We start from the raw sequence: 17,592 nt of genomic DNA, 5'->3' as shown, positions 1-17,592 counted from the left end.
ATGTATTAATTTATGATAGTCCCCCTCCCCCCTCTGTTTACAATACAGTATGTGTGTTGTGCAGGGTATAGACATAAAATGACAACGCACAACTGAATTATTGATGAGATCACAGATCTATGTGTGCAAGATTGTTGGTGGATGTACGCGCATGCATGTAAAATGCAAAGCTCAAGCCATGTGTACTGCTTATTTTTATTTTGTTTCCACGTCTGTTGTCATGTAGGAAGAAAATGTGACCGGTGTGTTGTGTGTAAGCTTTGGAAAGTGTGCATTCAGAGTAAAAGTCGGAATGGTCATACAATGTGGCGAACTCTTTTGATGAGGGAAAATGGAGAGGTAAACGATGAGGCAGGATACCGTTTATATTTAAAGAAATCAAATTATCTGTGTCATATATGCTTGTATTTTTCTGTACAGTAATTAGAGCTAGGGTGTTTTAAAGGAATGTCTGGGGAGTTTCTGATGTTTATGTTGTGCCCTGAATGATGGCAGCTTACCAACACATGGCCTTTGGCCCATGTTACATCTCAAGTAGAACACACCTCCCCATGAAAGAAATATTTAGACACACAAAATGTGGTGTATCTGATATCTATGGTTATTGTGCCTTTCACTTTTTCTGCATGGTTTTTGTGATTTCTTCCCCCCTTATCCCTAAAGTGGACAGTTGTCCGCGGACAGGCAAAACCTATGCAAAATGAACTAATGAGTATTCCAGCATCCGTTCAGAAAATACAGGTACCCACCCACCAATCCACTCTTGAAACAACACAATAAATGCTCAGGTTAACGCCTGAATCCCGTGTCGTTATTTTCATGTGGGGGAGAGCCACAGTGATGAGTGCAATGACTGCGATGGGTAGGGAGGAAGAAAATGAACAGCCATTTATTAGTATTCTGGTAGTTTACAAGTTATCTGTAGCGGTATATTAGGAATACCGTATACTGAAAAAAAATGCAATGCAGATGCACAAAAGAGTCATATTTAATCAAACCAATTATTTTTGGCTGTCCTACATTAAAATTATTCAATTGTAATTCTTAGAGCAATCGCCTCTGATATATATATATATATATATATACATATATATATATATATATATATATATATATTATAGATAGATAGATAGATAGAGCGGCCCGGTGGTCGCGTGTCGACCTCACATTGCAGAGGTACCGGCTTTTCTGTGTGGAGTTTGCATGTTCTGTCCGTGCCTGCGTGGGTTCTGCAACTGTGTGTGTGTGTGTGTGTGTGTGTGTGTGTGTTTTGACATGGTAAAACATTGTTTTATGTTTGTGTTGATGTTTACAGTAAATACAGTTAACACTTTGAATAACATTTGGATCCCTGTGTGTTAAACAAAACTATGACAAAAGTTTACAGAATTATTGATAAAAGTATTACATTAAACCGACATAGCCTATACCATGTGCACAGAGAAAGCAAAAGCCAAATGCGTTTTTCATTCTTCCCATCAGTGTGTAGTTGGTGCGTTGTGTGTTTACTAATATAATGACTTGTATTAATGGTTTGATACAAAAAGACATCATTTGCAAAGATTTGAAGAGTTAACCATGATCTATTTTATTTTGAAAGAACTATGATGTTGGCGGTCCGGTGGTCCAGTGATTAGGGGTCGACCTCACAGTGCAGCTCCGGCCTTCCTGTGTGGTGTTTGCATGTTGTCCCGATGCCTGCATGGGTTTTCTATGGGTACTCCAGTTTCTTCCCACATTCCAAAAACGTGCATGGCAGGCTGATTGAACACTCGAAATTGTCCCCCTGTGTGAGTGTGAGCGTGGATGGTTGTTCGTCTCTGTGTGCCCTGCGATTGGCTGGCAACCGGTTCAGGGTGTCCCACACCTACTGCCCGAAGACAGCTGGGATAGGCTCCAGTACAGCCCGTGATCCTTGTGAGGATGAAGCTGATCAGAAAATGGATGGATGGATGGACTATGATGTTTGGCCAATTTGGTGTAAGGTTTTCTTATTTGTGTAAAGAGTTTTGTAAAAATAACCAACACAGTAGTAAAAAAAGAAAAAAACATCACGTGCTTAAAACATCAGAACAAACTGAACTCCTCACTTGCTCTTTCTGAAGCAATTCCTCTGCTTTCCCTGACTGACATGCTTAATTTTAATGGTTTAAAAATTGTGCATTACAACGCTGACCTCTTCTGGTAAGTTAATGTCATACCGACCGAAAGAGAGGTATCATCGATCTGATTGACTGACTGTGCCTCTCGTCCAAAAAGTGAGGAGTTTGATCTAATGAGAATTGCGCGATGGCAACCTTCGTGGGCATCGGCACTATTTGGGCCATTTCAGAATTGGGGGACATTTTACGTCCCACTCATCAAAAAAAAAAAAAAATATATATATATACATAGACAAAATACTCAAAAATATGCCGTTTCTGAGTAAATTTACTTGTCCTGAAACCGAACCTTTAAAAACTATAAGAAAAGAATGCTTGAAAATAGTTTTGAAAATATCAAATAAGTCTGGAGTACGCCCTAAAATGCCGTTTTCTCTTGGCCTACCCACAATGACCAAATTAAATCTCAAATAAAAGTTAAAAGGAAATGTAAATGTCTTTTTTAATATATTATTTGTTTCCTGACTCTTGTAACTGTGGAAGATTTGTTTTAACAAATAATACATATTTTTAAATAACAATAATTACTCATGGGCGAGGCCCGGTGATCCAGTGGTTCGCACGTCGACCTCACAGTGCAGAGGTCATGGGTTCAATCCAGGCTCCGGCCTTCCTGGTGGAGTTCGCATGTTCTCACTGGGCCGGTGTGGGTTTTCGCCGGTTTCCTCCCACATTCCAAAAACAGGAATGGCAAGCTGATTGAACACTCAAAATTGTCGCTCGGTGTGATTGTGAGCGTGGATGGTTGTTCGTCTGTGTGTGTCCTGTGATTGACTGGCAACCGGTTCAGGGTGTCCCCTGCCTACTCTCCGAAGATAGCTGGAATAGGCTCCAGCACCCCCCACGACCCTTGTGAGGATAAGCGGATCAGAAAATGGATGGATGGATAATTATTCATGAAACATGTGTCCCACAACGTGCACTCACTCCTGTTATCTGAACCTTTTTAGCAAGGAAGAGGAAAGTAGTTAATCACATGATACAATGGACTTGACACCATCAAACAGTTTACCAAAAGAGTGGATGGAGCAAAGGAATGTCCTCTCTTCTATTTTTCACATTTTTATAAAATAGTTAGCCTTGATTGAATGTCTCTCTACCTCTGTTATGCAAATGATTAGAATAAACCAAGTCTTTGAAGTCCAGGTCTTTGCAGAGGTCTCCTAACGGCTGGGCAGTCGAAGGACCTGCACGACACCTCTGTATCCCCAGAGTGACGGATTGGTACAGTAGAGCAATTCAATTGCACCTTGTGGCCGTCACGTGTTCATAAGTTGTTGTCAACAGGCCGCCATGCGCCAAAAAGTAGATGGCGTCGGGGTGCGGCCATCATGTGTAACCGTTGATGCGGGGGAGACGACAGAATAATCCAACCTCTCTCAGGCTTTCCGGAAGGCTCCGGACAGCATAAGCTGACCTCTGTCAGCGTTTCCGGAAGGTTCCGGACAGAATTGGACTCAAGAAACATGAACTTGGACAGAATCGACAAAAAAGGTTTATTTACAAAAAGGTCGCAAGACTGACAAAGTACAACAAAGGACATTGCTACAACACCTGGAAACCGAGAAAACCAAAAATGCTTGCAAAAGGCAAGAAAAAAATACGAACGGAAATAGCTTGTCAATAAATGGACAAGAAACCCAAAAAGCATATCATACAAAATCGTGACTAACATTTACAACAAAAACTACTTACAGAGGTAAGCACAAAAAAACCCCCCAAAACAAAACAAGCCCCCCCCCCTCCAAAGAAACAAAAAAACCCAAAACAAATAAACAACAAGAAAAATGGAACATCTAGATTCTAGAGTCTAGAATCTAGACAGAGTTGTGAGCAAGGCAAATATTCGGACAGAGATGCAACTTGTAAGTCCTTAAATACAGTGTACTCGGTTGATTATCATTGACAGCAGGGGTGCAAGATGGAGGGAAGGCACTCCTCGGCCACCTGCTGGAGACATACAAAAACAGAACCATGACAATGACATGATGTGGAGCGCACAAAAAAGGATGGACACAAATTAGCGGGTTGAGGTAAATGTTAAAATGACTAAGATAGACTTGATTTTTTTTTTTTTTTAAAACAAAGCCAGGCAAAAGCTAGCGTCCTACCAGAGTCGAGCAGTACCTTGCCAGCTAGCTCCATTCGTGAAGCGGCATCGACCTTTCCGCCGGATTCTGCTTCTACTGGCGGTCAAAGGAGACTTCCAATCCACCGTAGCCTCAGATGACGAATTTATCAGTTTCGGCTGTGCCGACCTGTGCACCTATTACAGGGACTATTCTGTGCACACATCAAGGATTCTAGAATTTTATTCTGCCTCCTGATGACAATGTAACATTTTGGTCCCAGGACTTCTCTGCTCAGAAGTGTCATTATTGCAGCACTGTCAACTACATTTTGTTTGGATGTGAACAGTTAAAACTAACACTGGGTAGTGTGGATGCAGATATTTAAATTTAATTAACTATTGTTTAGAATTAACACCAGCAGATTTGCAGTGCATTCTCTGCATAGATTTTCAGCAATTATCTTAATACATGCATTTAAACATGGAACAAATCTCTCAACGCAGGTTCCAGGACTTTTAGACCACATTTCTGATATAAACATTCTCCAAAAATGTTAGGCCACTTAAAGTGCTTAAGTGGTTGATGATGGCCCAACATTTTTGTTTCACATAACGTCAGTGTAACAACCATGGTCAACACGAGAAAGCCATGAACACTGCGGACGCGTACAGAAAGGGGGTTAAAAGTGGAAGTGATGAAAATGACAAGAACGCGCGCGGCATGACCACGCACACACGGCTCGGATGTCATCCGCAGTAAAAAATAGCACCCAGGAGCTGGTTGCCACGCGACCCTTCCTGAATGGACCGACTAAAAGTAAGTACGAACGTACACGCCTCCTTTACTTCCTCTCATCTCGTGCTGAGATTGTAGAAGCCTCGTCAACGTGCGCTCACCCTGAGTCTAATTGGTAAGGCAGTGCGTGTGCCCAACCACGCATCCTTCTCTCCCGGAACATCGTGTTCTTTGTGCGGGCACAATGACGGCCAAGCATCGGAAGGGGAAAAGCAACCACAAACACGAAGAGGACCACGTCAAAAGTGAAATTCCCGAATCCGAAGTTCAAACAGGAGGGAATAGCTACACGCTTGTGTTGTTTGCATGTCTCGTCGTTGTCATCGGCGGTGCAACGGGAGCATGGTTCTGCTACCAGCAGCACCAAACTTTGACCCACTTGACAGACACCGTAACGGGAATGCAGATGAAAGTGGTGAAGCTCCAGGCGTCACAGGAGACCATGCGACAGACAAGTGATAAGGTAAGAACTTTAGAGTCCGTGCTGCAACGCCAACTAGTGATTTTCTTGCCTCCCAGCTCCACACGCGAGGTTGCAGTGCACGCTACCTCTTGCAAGCAGGTCAGATTTGTCATGACCTGCTGACTTGATCTATAACTCCAGTGTATAGCAGTAGGTACTATATATTTATACCTTATTATGGGATGTGTCCTAGCTCACATGCGGTGGCTCCAAAGCCTGCAGTTGATATAAATAATAATAATGCACAAACTGGATCCGTAATGTGCCATGGCTAAATTTAGTCCGTGGTTTAAATGATCCCGGAACACAAGGCCAGACACTGTTTACTGGTCACCTCTGTAAGGGTAACCAGCAAGAATTGAACGGAGATTTTTTTTCAGCTAAGGCTCAATACGAATTATGTGTTTGTGTGTGTTCTGTTCACTTTGTAAGTAGAATTAGAATTTGAATCTAGAGTGTCATTGTAGAGTGTGCACTGAAATAGCAATATATTATATAATAACTAAGAATGACAATATGTTGGTCTGAATCGATGCTATAGCCAATAATCAAAAATAATTGCGGCTCATGTCGCAATCACATCATGGTGTGCACCTTAATGTCACCATTTGCACCGAATCCAAGGGTTCTTAATAAAGATTTGAACGCTACGCATTGGATAAATTGCAGATCATTGATCAAACAATTTACAGCTCAGGCGACATGGTAGGGGCAAATTTAAACTCTACAGTAATGTCCTTGCAAGTTCCCTTAGCTTCATTGGATTTCATATTGGTTTGGAATAAGAAGCGGTCAGCAAGATCCAGCCCAGAATTAGTTGCGGTCTCAAGTGGCTCAACATGTTTGTTGCACATCTCGTTGCAGGTACATGTTTCAGATGATGTAGAAAGTCGTGTCAATGCTCTGGAAGAGTCGTACATGTTGGCCCAGAAGCAGGTGGATGAGGCCTTAGCTACCGCAGAGCACTTCAAAACGTCGGATCTCCCCGCTCAGGTGCTATCACTCCACACGGAGATGAAATCCCGTCTAGCAGAGATTCAGCGGACCACTGTGTCTGTGGAGCAGCTGAGCCAGCTTCAGGGGAAGAATGAGAAGTTTGAGGAGGTCGGACTTCAGGTCGAGGGCCTCGTTACGTTGAGCACCGACTTATCTAAGCAAGTCCAAGCCATGATGGGGCGCCTAGAAGAAGCAGAAGCCATGCTGAATGATGTTGCTACTCTGAGGGATAAACTGAAGCAGCAGACTGCGCAACTGATGGGCCTGGAGGTGCAGCTGAAGTCGTACCAGACTGAGATGGCGACCATCAGGTTGGAGAAAGCAGCTTTTTGTGCTGGGCGGGAATAACTCCTGTCCTCTGACCCATAACATTATGTTTGCTTTGTCAAAGCCCTGCTGGCTACGGCTCTGTGTTGCTCCAAGTCGCTGTTGGTAGGCCTCATGATCATTTTGCAAGAATTTACCAACCTATAAAAACGCTCAGGCTCAATATTTGCTAAACATGTTTCAGCATGCGTCATCTGCAAGTTTCAATGCTTTTTAGCTTTTATGCTCACTAAGCATTCTGCAGAAGTAAAAACAATAAAAAACATTCTCATTCTTTGTCCTCAGAGAATTGCTGCCGAATGAGCGCTCCAAGCAGCTCACACAGGACGACATGGAGGAACAGATCAGTGCACTTCGAATGAAAGTTCGGCAACAGAACTCAGCCAGCAGCCGCCTGCACGCAGAACTCAGGGCTCAGCTGGACAACTTACAGTGGCAGGTTACACAGGTAATAGTAAAGAAACCAACCAGAATCATTTTTGGTGGTTATTCAGTGGGTGAACGCAGTACTTTGTTTGAATGTACTGTATTTTTCAGGCTATAAGTCACACTTTTTTGATGGTTTGGCTGGTCCTTCAACTTCAACTCAGATGCGATCTGTATATATTAAAATGAGCGCACGGACTGGTACCCAAATTGCCCGATTCCTGATTGTATTGACTTTTTGTGTTTTACCACCACCGTCTTTTCACCGTCATCAAAAGTATTTGTCCACTGCTAAAAGACAGAAGTAGTCATGCATTACTGCCAGTGGCCAACTTCTTTATTGCTTACTAAAAATGTAGACAAAGAAATGCAAGCAGAAGAACGAGGAAAAACTGTCGTTGTGGCAACTATTGTTTAATATAACTCTGCTACCGCCACGAGTATGCGACATCCGCCACAACGATTTACTATTTACAGCTCTAAAAGGCACAATAAACCGACCAGAATTCTACCTTTGGCCACAATGCGACGTCACATTCTAGTTAAGGTAAGCCGTTTTAAACTAACAAGAAAAACCTTTACATAATTAGAAGCGAAAATTTCATTGAATCGGAATTCGTTCGCTACAGTCGCCAGGGGTGCGTTTGGAAATTCACCTCGATGCCCAGACACCACTCTTAGAGTGCATGTGTTCAGAAAAGAACAGTGCGCTCACTTCCTATTCATTTCTGGAAGCAACCTAGGTTACAAAGCAATCAGCAGCTCATACTTGAACTGTTTCCATCTGGGTTGCCTGATGCACTTCCCTCAGGCAGTCCTTTTTGGGGACTTTCTGAATGTTACGGTTCCGGAAGGGTCCGAAACAGAATCGGACTCTCAAAACGTGGACTCAGATGGAATTGAACAAAAAAGGTTTTATTAAAACAAAAACGGAAGACCGACAAAGTACAACAAAGGACACTGGTTACAATAACCGGGGGAAAAAAAAAACTAAGCAAAAACGCTTGCAAAATAGCTTGTCATGAAAAGACAAGAAAATAGCCAAAACACAAAGGAAACAAAAATAAGACTAAGTTGAGCAACAAGAATACTTACTGTGATGATTGAAAAAACGAGGCGAGAAAATACATGGAGTGACTAGTGAGATCGTCTAGAAAATTCAACACTTGTAGACAAAGTCATGAGCAAGGTGAGGAATAATCCGACAACGGATTGACAGTCCTTAAATACATGGCAATTGATAAGAACTTTGGCAGCAGGTGTGCACACTGAAGGGAGGGCCCTTGACTGCCACCTGCTGGTGACACACAAGAACAGGATCATGACACTGACTAGCTGAACAGCATATTTGAACAACGCTCCGAGTTTCTGAATGCTGTAGTGGGAGTGGAGTAGGGCATGCTCAGAGAATATTTCCAATCGCACCCAGGATGAGGGAGCAGGAATTTTGGGGACGAGACTGAGCGCTATCATTTTTGGACTTGTTTTTTTTGCAATATAAATTTCTCACAAAAACCTTATTTATAATCCAACGCAACATATAGTCCAAAAAATACCATGGCTCTGATTTTAAAGCCATTTTGTTTTATGAAATTATATATATATATATCTATATATATCTATATCAAGAAGTATAAATCTATATATTTAAAAGTACTACATTGCAGGGTTTTAGTTTTTGCACCACTCCCGGCCTGAAAAAAATGCAAAACGGATCGGATCACTTCCAGACAGTCGCGCGATGTAGACAGATGTACAGATAGACAGATGGACCAGTTAACATGGACCAACAATCTCACCAGTGTTGCAGGATCACCACGGTTGCCTTTTTTGCAATACATGCGTTCCTGTCTTCCGTCTTTGAATTATTGCAAGTGCGAACTGAGCAAAACAAAATCCTTACTGTACGGGAGAAACCGTACTACCATTCAGCCCCGTAACATTCTTTCCATAGGGGAAACTTTGGTCGCTCTGCGGGACGGGATAAAATTATCCGATCGGAATAAAATTTTGCACACATCCTTGTGTCATAGTATCGACAAGATTTCCGACCCGGCCCGACGAATCCGACAAACTTTTCCAAAATGGACCACCCTCATATATATATATATATATATATATATATACATTTCATTCAGGGTGGCCTCGTGGTCGACTTGTTAGCACGTGCCTCACAGTGCAGAGGTGCAGGGTTCGATTCCGGCTGCGGCCTTCCTGTGTGGAGTTTGCATGTTCTCCCCGTGCTCATACACTATATTGTATAGCTCTCACTGAAATACATTTCCAAATATTTCTCTTCCATGGCTCTCTAAGTCAAAAAGGTTCCCAACCCCTGCTCTAAATTGTCCCGAGGTGTGAGTGTGAGCGCGGACGGTTGTTCATCTATGTGTGCCCTGTGATTGGTTGGCAACCAGTTCAGGGTGTCCCCCGCCTACTGCCCGAAGACAGTTGGGATAGCGCTATATGAATAAAGATGTATTGGTTTCGGGTGTCTTGGCCACTGGGTTCAGATGTTGTGGTCAAAATATGTTTTTTTTAATGGGAGAATGCGTGTATGGGAGAATATGGGCCTCACTGCACATCATTTATTTTGTCTTCTTAAAGATGATAGGAGGTGCTGAAACTGTACTAGAGCCCATGAATGAAGCTGAGGGAGAACCATCTCCTTTTGTCGAGGAAGAAGGTCAAGCTACAGAGGAGGAAGCAAACCTTGTAGCAGCAGATTCTGACTCAGATGAGCCGGCGCAAGAAGCTTCAGATGACGAGACTTACACTGAACAGATGGAAGAACCGCTTCCCTCTCCAGAAACTGCAGAAACCGATCCAACGCACACAGAAAGGGAGGAGGCAAATTTGGAGGAGATTCTGAGTGATGAAGAGGAGTTCCTCGATGAGTTACTGCTTGATGAGGGTGATGCCAAACCGGAGGCTGACGCTCACGATGACAATGTTGAGAGCCGAGGAGATGCTGAACAAGTTGAATCAGAAGAAGAGGAGATCGACGATGAAGTGGAACTGTAGGATGAATGCATCAGAAGGCAATGTTTGTGAGGCAGTAAGAGAAGAAAATTCTAATAACCTTGTACAGTAGTCGAATTGATTTATTGCACCATCACATTGCTGCTAATATTTGCCCTTTTTTTTTTTTTTTGTCACCAGAAAGGAAGAACGTCTTCCATCAGCAGTGAAAGTATGGCAAATATACAGGCATCAGTGCTTGCTTTGTGTGCGGCATGCATCAGGTGACACGGGTGCTCTTTGAAAGACCGCTTGTTGATAATTCAGCCACTGTACTGATGTCAATTACAAGATTTCAGATTTATCACTCAATAACCTCACAACCTCCAAAGCTTTTTTTTCCTCCAAACTCTTTCCGTCGTAGTGTAGATTATGTTTCACTTCTTCCAAATTCTGGGTTGGGCACTTCATGACAAAATAAATGAAAAACTGTAAATAAGTGTTCACTGTAAGCCACCGTGACATGGTTTCCTTGTTCCCATGTCTGCTTTGTGAGTGTGTGAGGAGAACAAAAATATGAAGGAAGAATATTCAGATGTAGAGCTTGGAAAAAAAACAATAGGAATGGCTGTGACATAATTGGCTTTGATCATTAATTGTTATTGTTGACAGGATTTTGACACTATTTGCAACGCAACCGCCACCAATTTAAGTGAGTGTTTGTTCCAAGTTCATTCAAATTTGAACAAAATTGTTTTTGGTCACACCAAACAAACAAAAAAAAGAATATTTTTGTGCATTAAGATACAAATTAAGATGCCAGTTTCCAGAAGATTGGGCTTCTCAGATACGATATTCTCTGTGTGTTGCTTGCATACTGTAAGTGTGCATAACTAATGTACATACGTAATTTACAGAAAATTGATCTGCAGACCAGCTGAAAGAGACACAGCAGTTAGTTATGGTTGTATTCAGCTACTGTCATCTAGATCTTCTGTGATTAAGAAATTTGCAAACAATCTGCAATGATTGTAGTTGAGCTCATCTGGTCCGCTGAGGAAATGAATAAATATCGGAACCAAAACTGATTGATGCGAGGTTCAGCTCGAGACAGATTTGGCATAAACAACCTAAAAAAATACTTGCTCACGGAATGTATGTACCTGATCATAGCACCGACTCGTCACATTACATGACAATCTGGGCGACTGGATGCGAACCATAAAAAAAAAAAAAAAAGACAAAAACTATGCAATTCAAGACAAGCTGTGATTTTTGCTAAACATTCTGAAACAATATTGTGAATTCACGTTTCATAGACTGGTTTACTTTACTACTGTAACAGTATTCCTTTAAAGCACTGCTGTACATTTTACCCAGAATTCAACTGAACTGAGATGAACTTCAAGTTCAAAATGTGTTTAGAATAAACAAAATTGTTCAGTTTTGTAAAGTGCGTCTTTGTGTCAAATTCACTACTTGGTTTTGTTGATCATGTTCTATTCCAGCTGATTAGGCGAGAGGTAGGATCGATCCAAGACTGGTCACCGGCCAATCACAGGGCACATAATTCAGAAACATCAATGAGCATGCATGTTTTTATACGCGGACAGAAGTTATAGTAAAATCGCTTTGACCACCCTTCCCTAACCAGTGCTTGGCATCACAGTTTTGAAGCATTCCACCATCTGCACGAGCTTGGGAATGAGACGCGATCGACCGCTTAGCGCCATGCAAAAGCCAAGAAATCCTTTCGCGAATTTGGCCCTGAATTTGAAGAGGCCTAGCACAAACTCCACACCTCTCAACTGTGAAGCACATGTGCCCACCACTAGACCACGATAATGCCCACATTTGATTATAAAATACATTAGCTTTAGAACATGCGGACACCAAAATCGTCATCATTTGAAAGAGTGAAGAATCAACATGGTGAAAGAGCGCTGCGGAGACGCACAGATTTCAATGTCATGTTGAAAAAGTGTATCTAAATTCCGTTAATCTAATTGCAAATCTATCTTTACTGCTTATTAGTTCAAATTACACTAAGGAGCTGTAGAGCAGTAGCGCAATCATGCAGTACAAAAACGACTTACTTGAGCTGGCATGCAGATAATATTCAGCGAATGACAGCATTAAAATGTCAGAGTAAATTAACACTAATCCATTTATATCATATGTGAGCCGTGAGCCGGTTGTAGAAATACAACCATTTATTTGGTCAAATACAATTTGGGTTACTTGTTGGAATATGCTATCTTCCCCGGTGTGTATCTGACTCAGGCTTTGGCAACCAAAAAGTCAGAGGTGATTGATTTCTGCATGTTACCCCTCCCCATGCCCTTCCTTTCCCCTCCATGCACTCTATCCTGTTTCCGTCCATCTCTCTCTCTCTCTCTCTCTCTCTCTCTTTCTCTCTCTCTCACTCTCTCTCTCTCAGCCTCTCCCTTTCAACGCTGCTGCATTGCTTCAATTTCTGACCTCCTGCTCGAAATATGCACGCTTTGGTGCCCAGGTACGTTTCATGGGGGAAATTATTTCTTCCCTTGATTCTTATTTTTAAATATGCAGTGTTTTAGTTTCTTTTGTTTGTTTGTTTGTTTGTTTGGTTTTATTTTTAATGTCATTTTTACATCGCTCTAGTTCCACTTTGTATGCTTGTGCAGGTGCTGAAGGCCTGTAAAACTGATGCCATGTGAAGCTTTTACGACAGGAAGTGAGATGATATTGCCCCGTCGCACTGATGATCATCTTTTTTCCTAAAAATCATTTCAGCACGAACCCTTTAGTCCCAGCAGTTACAGATGTCGACTACATTTGGAATTGTAGCACAAGTGAGGTTTTTAGTGTAATGTGACACCTTTTTGTTTTAATTCCAATGATAGAATTTAATGTGAACTCTTGACTGCATCTGAACAGCTGATGACTCTGAAGCAGCGCGCTCTCCAGCATTTCAGGCTTTAGCCTTCCTCTGAATGTGCACAGTCACGTCAGTCCATCTCTACTCAAGCTTTGCACTGTTGATTCAGCAGAGTGCGCTGCTGACCAGCTTGTCGATTCTCAGGATTCGACAGGCACTTAAAAGCAAGCACAGGAGCACTGGGAGGAATCTAATACTCTCCCATAACGCTGTTTACTCAGCTGTTTTTCTCTGTGGCGCCACAAATAATGTTTTGAAGGCCTCATTAATATTCCTATTTCCTTCATAATCCCAGTAAAATATGCACATTCCGAAAGGCGCTCAAACAATGAGGTAAACCCCTTCATTTGTCCTGTAGACTGAAAACATTTGTGTTTGGCATCAACAGATGCAGTTTGTATTTCAGCTTTTATTTCTTGGCATTTAAATCTGGTCGTGGTGCAAAACCGCACGATTTCTCTCTCTCTCTCTCTCTCTCTCTCTCTCTCTCTCTCTCTCTCTCTCTCTCTCTCTCTCTCTCTCTCTCTCTCTCTCTATATATATATATATATAATGTAAAGATAAAGATGAATATTCATAAAGACCGTGAAATACTAATAATGAAATTAATATACAGGGGTAGGACTCGATAAGTTTATACTTCCTCCTACTTCTTTTTTGAACATTTGCAAGCAGGGAAGATATCACCTGTGTTGTTTATTTGTAGTTTTGTTTTGCTCATTTTTTTTTCTTTTGATGGTCATCATGTTGCTTTTTTTTTTCTATAAGTTACTGTACAAAGTTACTGCTCCTGTTTTCAATGACATTATCGTTACCGTTCTTGTTCAGAACAAATTATGAGCCAATGTTGATTCCAGGATATGATTTTAAAACATAGCCATTTTGTCTTTACGTCTATAGTTAACTGGTGCTTTGAATTTGGACTTTCAGTGGTTATAAAAACAAGTACCTTTTCAGGTCATATTGTGTCTACTTTCTGATTAAAGCCTGTAGATATCTACCTTTTTGTTGTAGTTTGTCAAAGATTTTCTTATTTAATGATAGCGTGATTCATTTTCTATTTTGTAGATTTGTAAAATTCATTAAGTTCATTAAGTGTAAGTACATCAACAGTACTGGTGGTTAACTGTCAAAATTGCAGGCTAGTATAATTATGTACTATTTGTTGCATAACAGGTAAATTGCATGTTGTTTTAAAAAAAACTTATCTGTCTGGCTGGCTGTTCTAGTTCCAGACTTTATCTGTCACCCATCAGGGATGAAGAAGCAGAGTCTCAGAGGAGGGCCAAATCTCGTCATGCCAGACAGACCCGCAGGTCAACGCAGGTAATTTCATGATGAAGTACACAAGCCAAAAGATCACTGGTGTGTTTGATTCATGAAGTTAAGTGAATGCTACGCAGGGTGTAACTCTGACGGACTTGAAAGCGGCTCAGAACATCAACAAAAGCTCAGAGGAGTTTCTACTTGATGGGAAAGTGGAGGATGGAGCAAAAGAAACCAAAATCAGTCCAAGATGGAGCAACAGAGATGAGGTTGGTGAGAATATAAAACATTTCATGCTGTCAGCTTCATGAGATTCATTTCTAAATTCAAGATTTGTTTTCAGTGATTTGTGTGTTGCCATTCAAAATTTGTGTTTTGTGAATGTACAGCGGGGGACCATCGGACCCAAGTTACAAAGTGTTGCTGAGTTCACAGAAGCCTGCTGCTGGCCTGCGTCCACCATTACAGGGATAAACTCAATCAGAGGTCACGTTTCTTATTCGATTTGATCATCAAAAAAGAGGCAAAGTTCATTTACACTCAATGAAACTTTGCATGTGCAGTGGGTGGAAGAAGGTGGAGAGATGAAAATCAGAACCCTCTTGAAGACGAACAGCTTACATTTGCAAAACAGAGGAGCAGAAGACATGGATTGGATGGATGTGATAAATCAGATGGCACCGTCGCAGAGGTATGATGATCAATTGAAAAAGTCACGCACCGTTATCTGCATTGACCCGATAGTATAAATCATTCCAATTCATATATTACCCAAAATAAATCGGGTGCCTGCTTCGACAAAGAGCAATAATCCCTGAGAAGAGCTTTGACAAGGGACCTGAATGGCTGACATTTGCTCCAATAAAACTCACACTTGTAGCTGTCAATTTAAAAAAAAAACATCCTGCTAAAGGTTTGACGACATTCCGCAAAAATAAATAAATAAAACAAAATAAAATAAAATGTTGCGTTTAAAACTAGCCTGTTTTGGCTCTTGTAGAAAATTGGTCTAATGTAAAGTAAATCCAATTCCAATGACAACCAGCATGGTAACAATCGAGTGCAGAACACCATGCAGGCTGATGAGCACTGTATCACAACATCATATAGAACAAAGAAAGGTTAACGTAAGCAATGATGATGACCCCAAAAGCGCCCCCAAATCTCCCCCCCCAGAAAAAAACAAAAAAACTGAATTGATCTGTCCCCCCTCTCCCCCCCAAATGCAGTGCATAAATGATGCAAGAAAGTATAAAGGGTTTTCATGTCGTTCTCACTACTACCACTAGAGAGTGTCACAGGATTTTTGCTCACCAAGCCCAACTGAAAAGAACACAGATTCATCGCCATGCCAGCTGATAGTTTGGAGGCCCCTGGGAAGAAAATTGTTTTATGGCGTACTTAAGTTGTAATGGAAGATGTAAAACCGAGATCTACTTGTCAGCCACAAACAATATGATTCCACCAAGTACGTTCTCGCACCTCAGGATGAGTCCGTTTTTATTACGGTTCGGCTGACGGAGGAACCGTCAGCCGAAAGGCATCTGCGCTTCAAAGCGACTAAGCTCTCGTCGCTGACGCAACATTTGAAGATGCGCTGCAACCGTAGTTGTGCCGCTTACCATCTCACAGAGGACCCAGCTCCCCTCCCTCTAAGTGGCTTTGCTTCTTCACATCACATGGCTAAAGTGTCTCAGCATTCCATACCATATTGGGCAAAACGCAGGCACTCTCTGTGTAGTCCGAGCTTTCGAATTGGAGGGATTGCCTCCCTGCTTTTACCTTCTTAGCTGATACCGTGTTATGTGGGTGAACTTTGACTCTGAACGCTGGTGCTGATTCGTCCCACTTGCTGCAGCGAGGGATGGATCGAGCAGCACTGTGTCAAACAGCATATTACGAATGCCCTTTGCAGTATGTCAGAAAAGCCTTTTTTTTTTTCCCCCGGACGCTGACCTCGGGTCAGAGGATCAGCTGCTCTCCGTGGTGGCATCAGAAACAGAAATCAGGCGGTGGTAACGTGAGAGTCTCTCAGCATTACTAACAGAACTATATCTGGCTGTGATAATCACTGCCAGGCTTTAACAGTAGCATGGCCGGCTGCCTGTCACTAGTGCCTAGCGCTGTTTGACCCCGCTATGACCCCAACAGATTTTCCACATAGCTTTTCAGTAACAAAGAGGAGGACAGGTGCAGATGGATTCAGTTCTGTGATCTCGCCACCTTGGAGCTGTCAGAATGTTTGGACAGCTCTTGTATCAGGCTGGAGATGATCTTATGAGATCGTGTACAACATGCATATGACTCCATTGCTACTAAAATATCTGTGGCTCCACAAGTTGGAAAACATGAGAAGGAAAGTTCAAACTATGTAGAAAAGGGATGTGAGTATGTGTACATGTTGTGGGTGGGGGAAGCGTTGGACACTCCAGCTGCAACCTTTAATAGTCTGCATCACTGCCAGTGTACTTCACTCTCTGTATACACAACGAATGCCATTGCTGTTATTCAGATTTGGAAAATCAGACACGAGTTATATACGTCCAGACTTTATACAATGACGCTTGTGGAGAACTAAACAATCTTTCTTGTTTCCTCCACCATTTGGAATTGTCATTTCTTATCTTCAGGATTGCTGAGGTTACTTTAAAAATGTATTCTGATGCACTTACCAGTGACCGGTTTAAAATATATGTAACATAATCCAAGTACCATAATATTAAAGTAATGAAACTTGATTACTTTTAATTACCGTTGGATTACTCAAATACCAACTTTGTGAAAAAAGGCCACAACAACAACAAAATACGACATGTTTTTCATATTTGTCTGGTCTTTTCTGTCCTATGGTTGTTTAATATGCATGCTTTTGGAATTCAGGAGGAAGCCCAAGCACCTGCAATTCAAATATAAAGAACGAAAACTGTGAGGCAGCCATGCTAACCGCTTGTGCTGCATGCATGGATAGATAGACAGATAGCTAGATAGATTTCTTCTTACTGAGACTTGATCCTGCTTGTATTATGATCAAGAGTACACATAAGTGGTACACAAGTGCACATGCGTACTGAAAATAGTCACGTGCGCTCCAGATTTTATTGCCTCTGTGCGCTATTGCATTCCATACGCGCACGCAGACACAAGTTGGTAATTTCGATACAATGACTATGATACGTGAAGTCAACCATGAAAAAAAAGAAGTTCTTA

The 17,592-nt window shown here is 41.8% G+C and overlaps 2 protein-coding genes across 2 annotated transcripts; both read left to right on the top strand.

The window, feature by feature from the left end:
- Nucleotides 1–4,941: 4,941 nt before the first annotated feature.
- On the top strand, nt 4,942–11,646 carry LOC109515048 (involucrin-like). Its single transcript, XM_019868612.1, has 5 exons — nt 4,942–5,492; nt 6,357–6,799; nt 7,101–7,263; nt 9,846–10,296; nt 10,401–11,646. Exons 1-4 carry the CDS (start codon nt 5,214–5,216, stop codon nt 10,260–10,262), a joined length of 1,302 nt encoding a protein of 433 aa, XP_019724171.1. The 5' UTR covers nt 4,942–5,213; the 3' UTR covers nt 10,263–10,296; nt 10,401–11,646.
- A 984-nt stretch (nt 11,647–12,630) lies between these two features.
- Nucleotides 12,631–15,272, top strand: LOC109514944 (protein phosphatase 1 regulatory subunit 12C-like). The gene is made up of 5 exons (XM_019868413.1): nt 12,631–12,714; nt 14,349–14,445; nt 14,523–14,654; nt 14,775–14,871; nt 14,949–15,272. Exons 1-5 carry the CDS (start codon nt 12,695–12,697, stop codon nt 15,080–15,082), a joined length of 480 nt encoding a protein of 159 aa, XP_019723972.1. The 5' UTR covers nt 12,631–12,694; the 3' UTR covers nt 15,083–15,272.
- The last annotated feature ends 2,320 nt before the right edge of the window (nt 15,273–17,592 follow it).

The sequence above is a fragment of the Hippocampus comes genome, unplaced genomic scaffold (assembly GCF_001891065.2).
Source record: "Hippocampus comes isolate QL1 unplaced genomic scaffold, H_comes_QL1_v1.1 scaffold41, whole genome shotgun sequence".
In the NCBI taxonomy this organism is placed as follows: Eukaryota; Metazoa; Chordata; class Actinopteri; order Syngnathiformes; family Syngnathidae; genus Hippocampus; species Hippocampus comes.
Note: the sequence above shows the minus strand (reverse complement) of the source record. Positions and strands in the feature narration are given on the sequence as shown.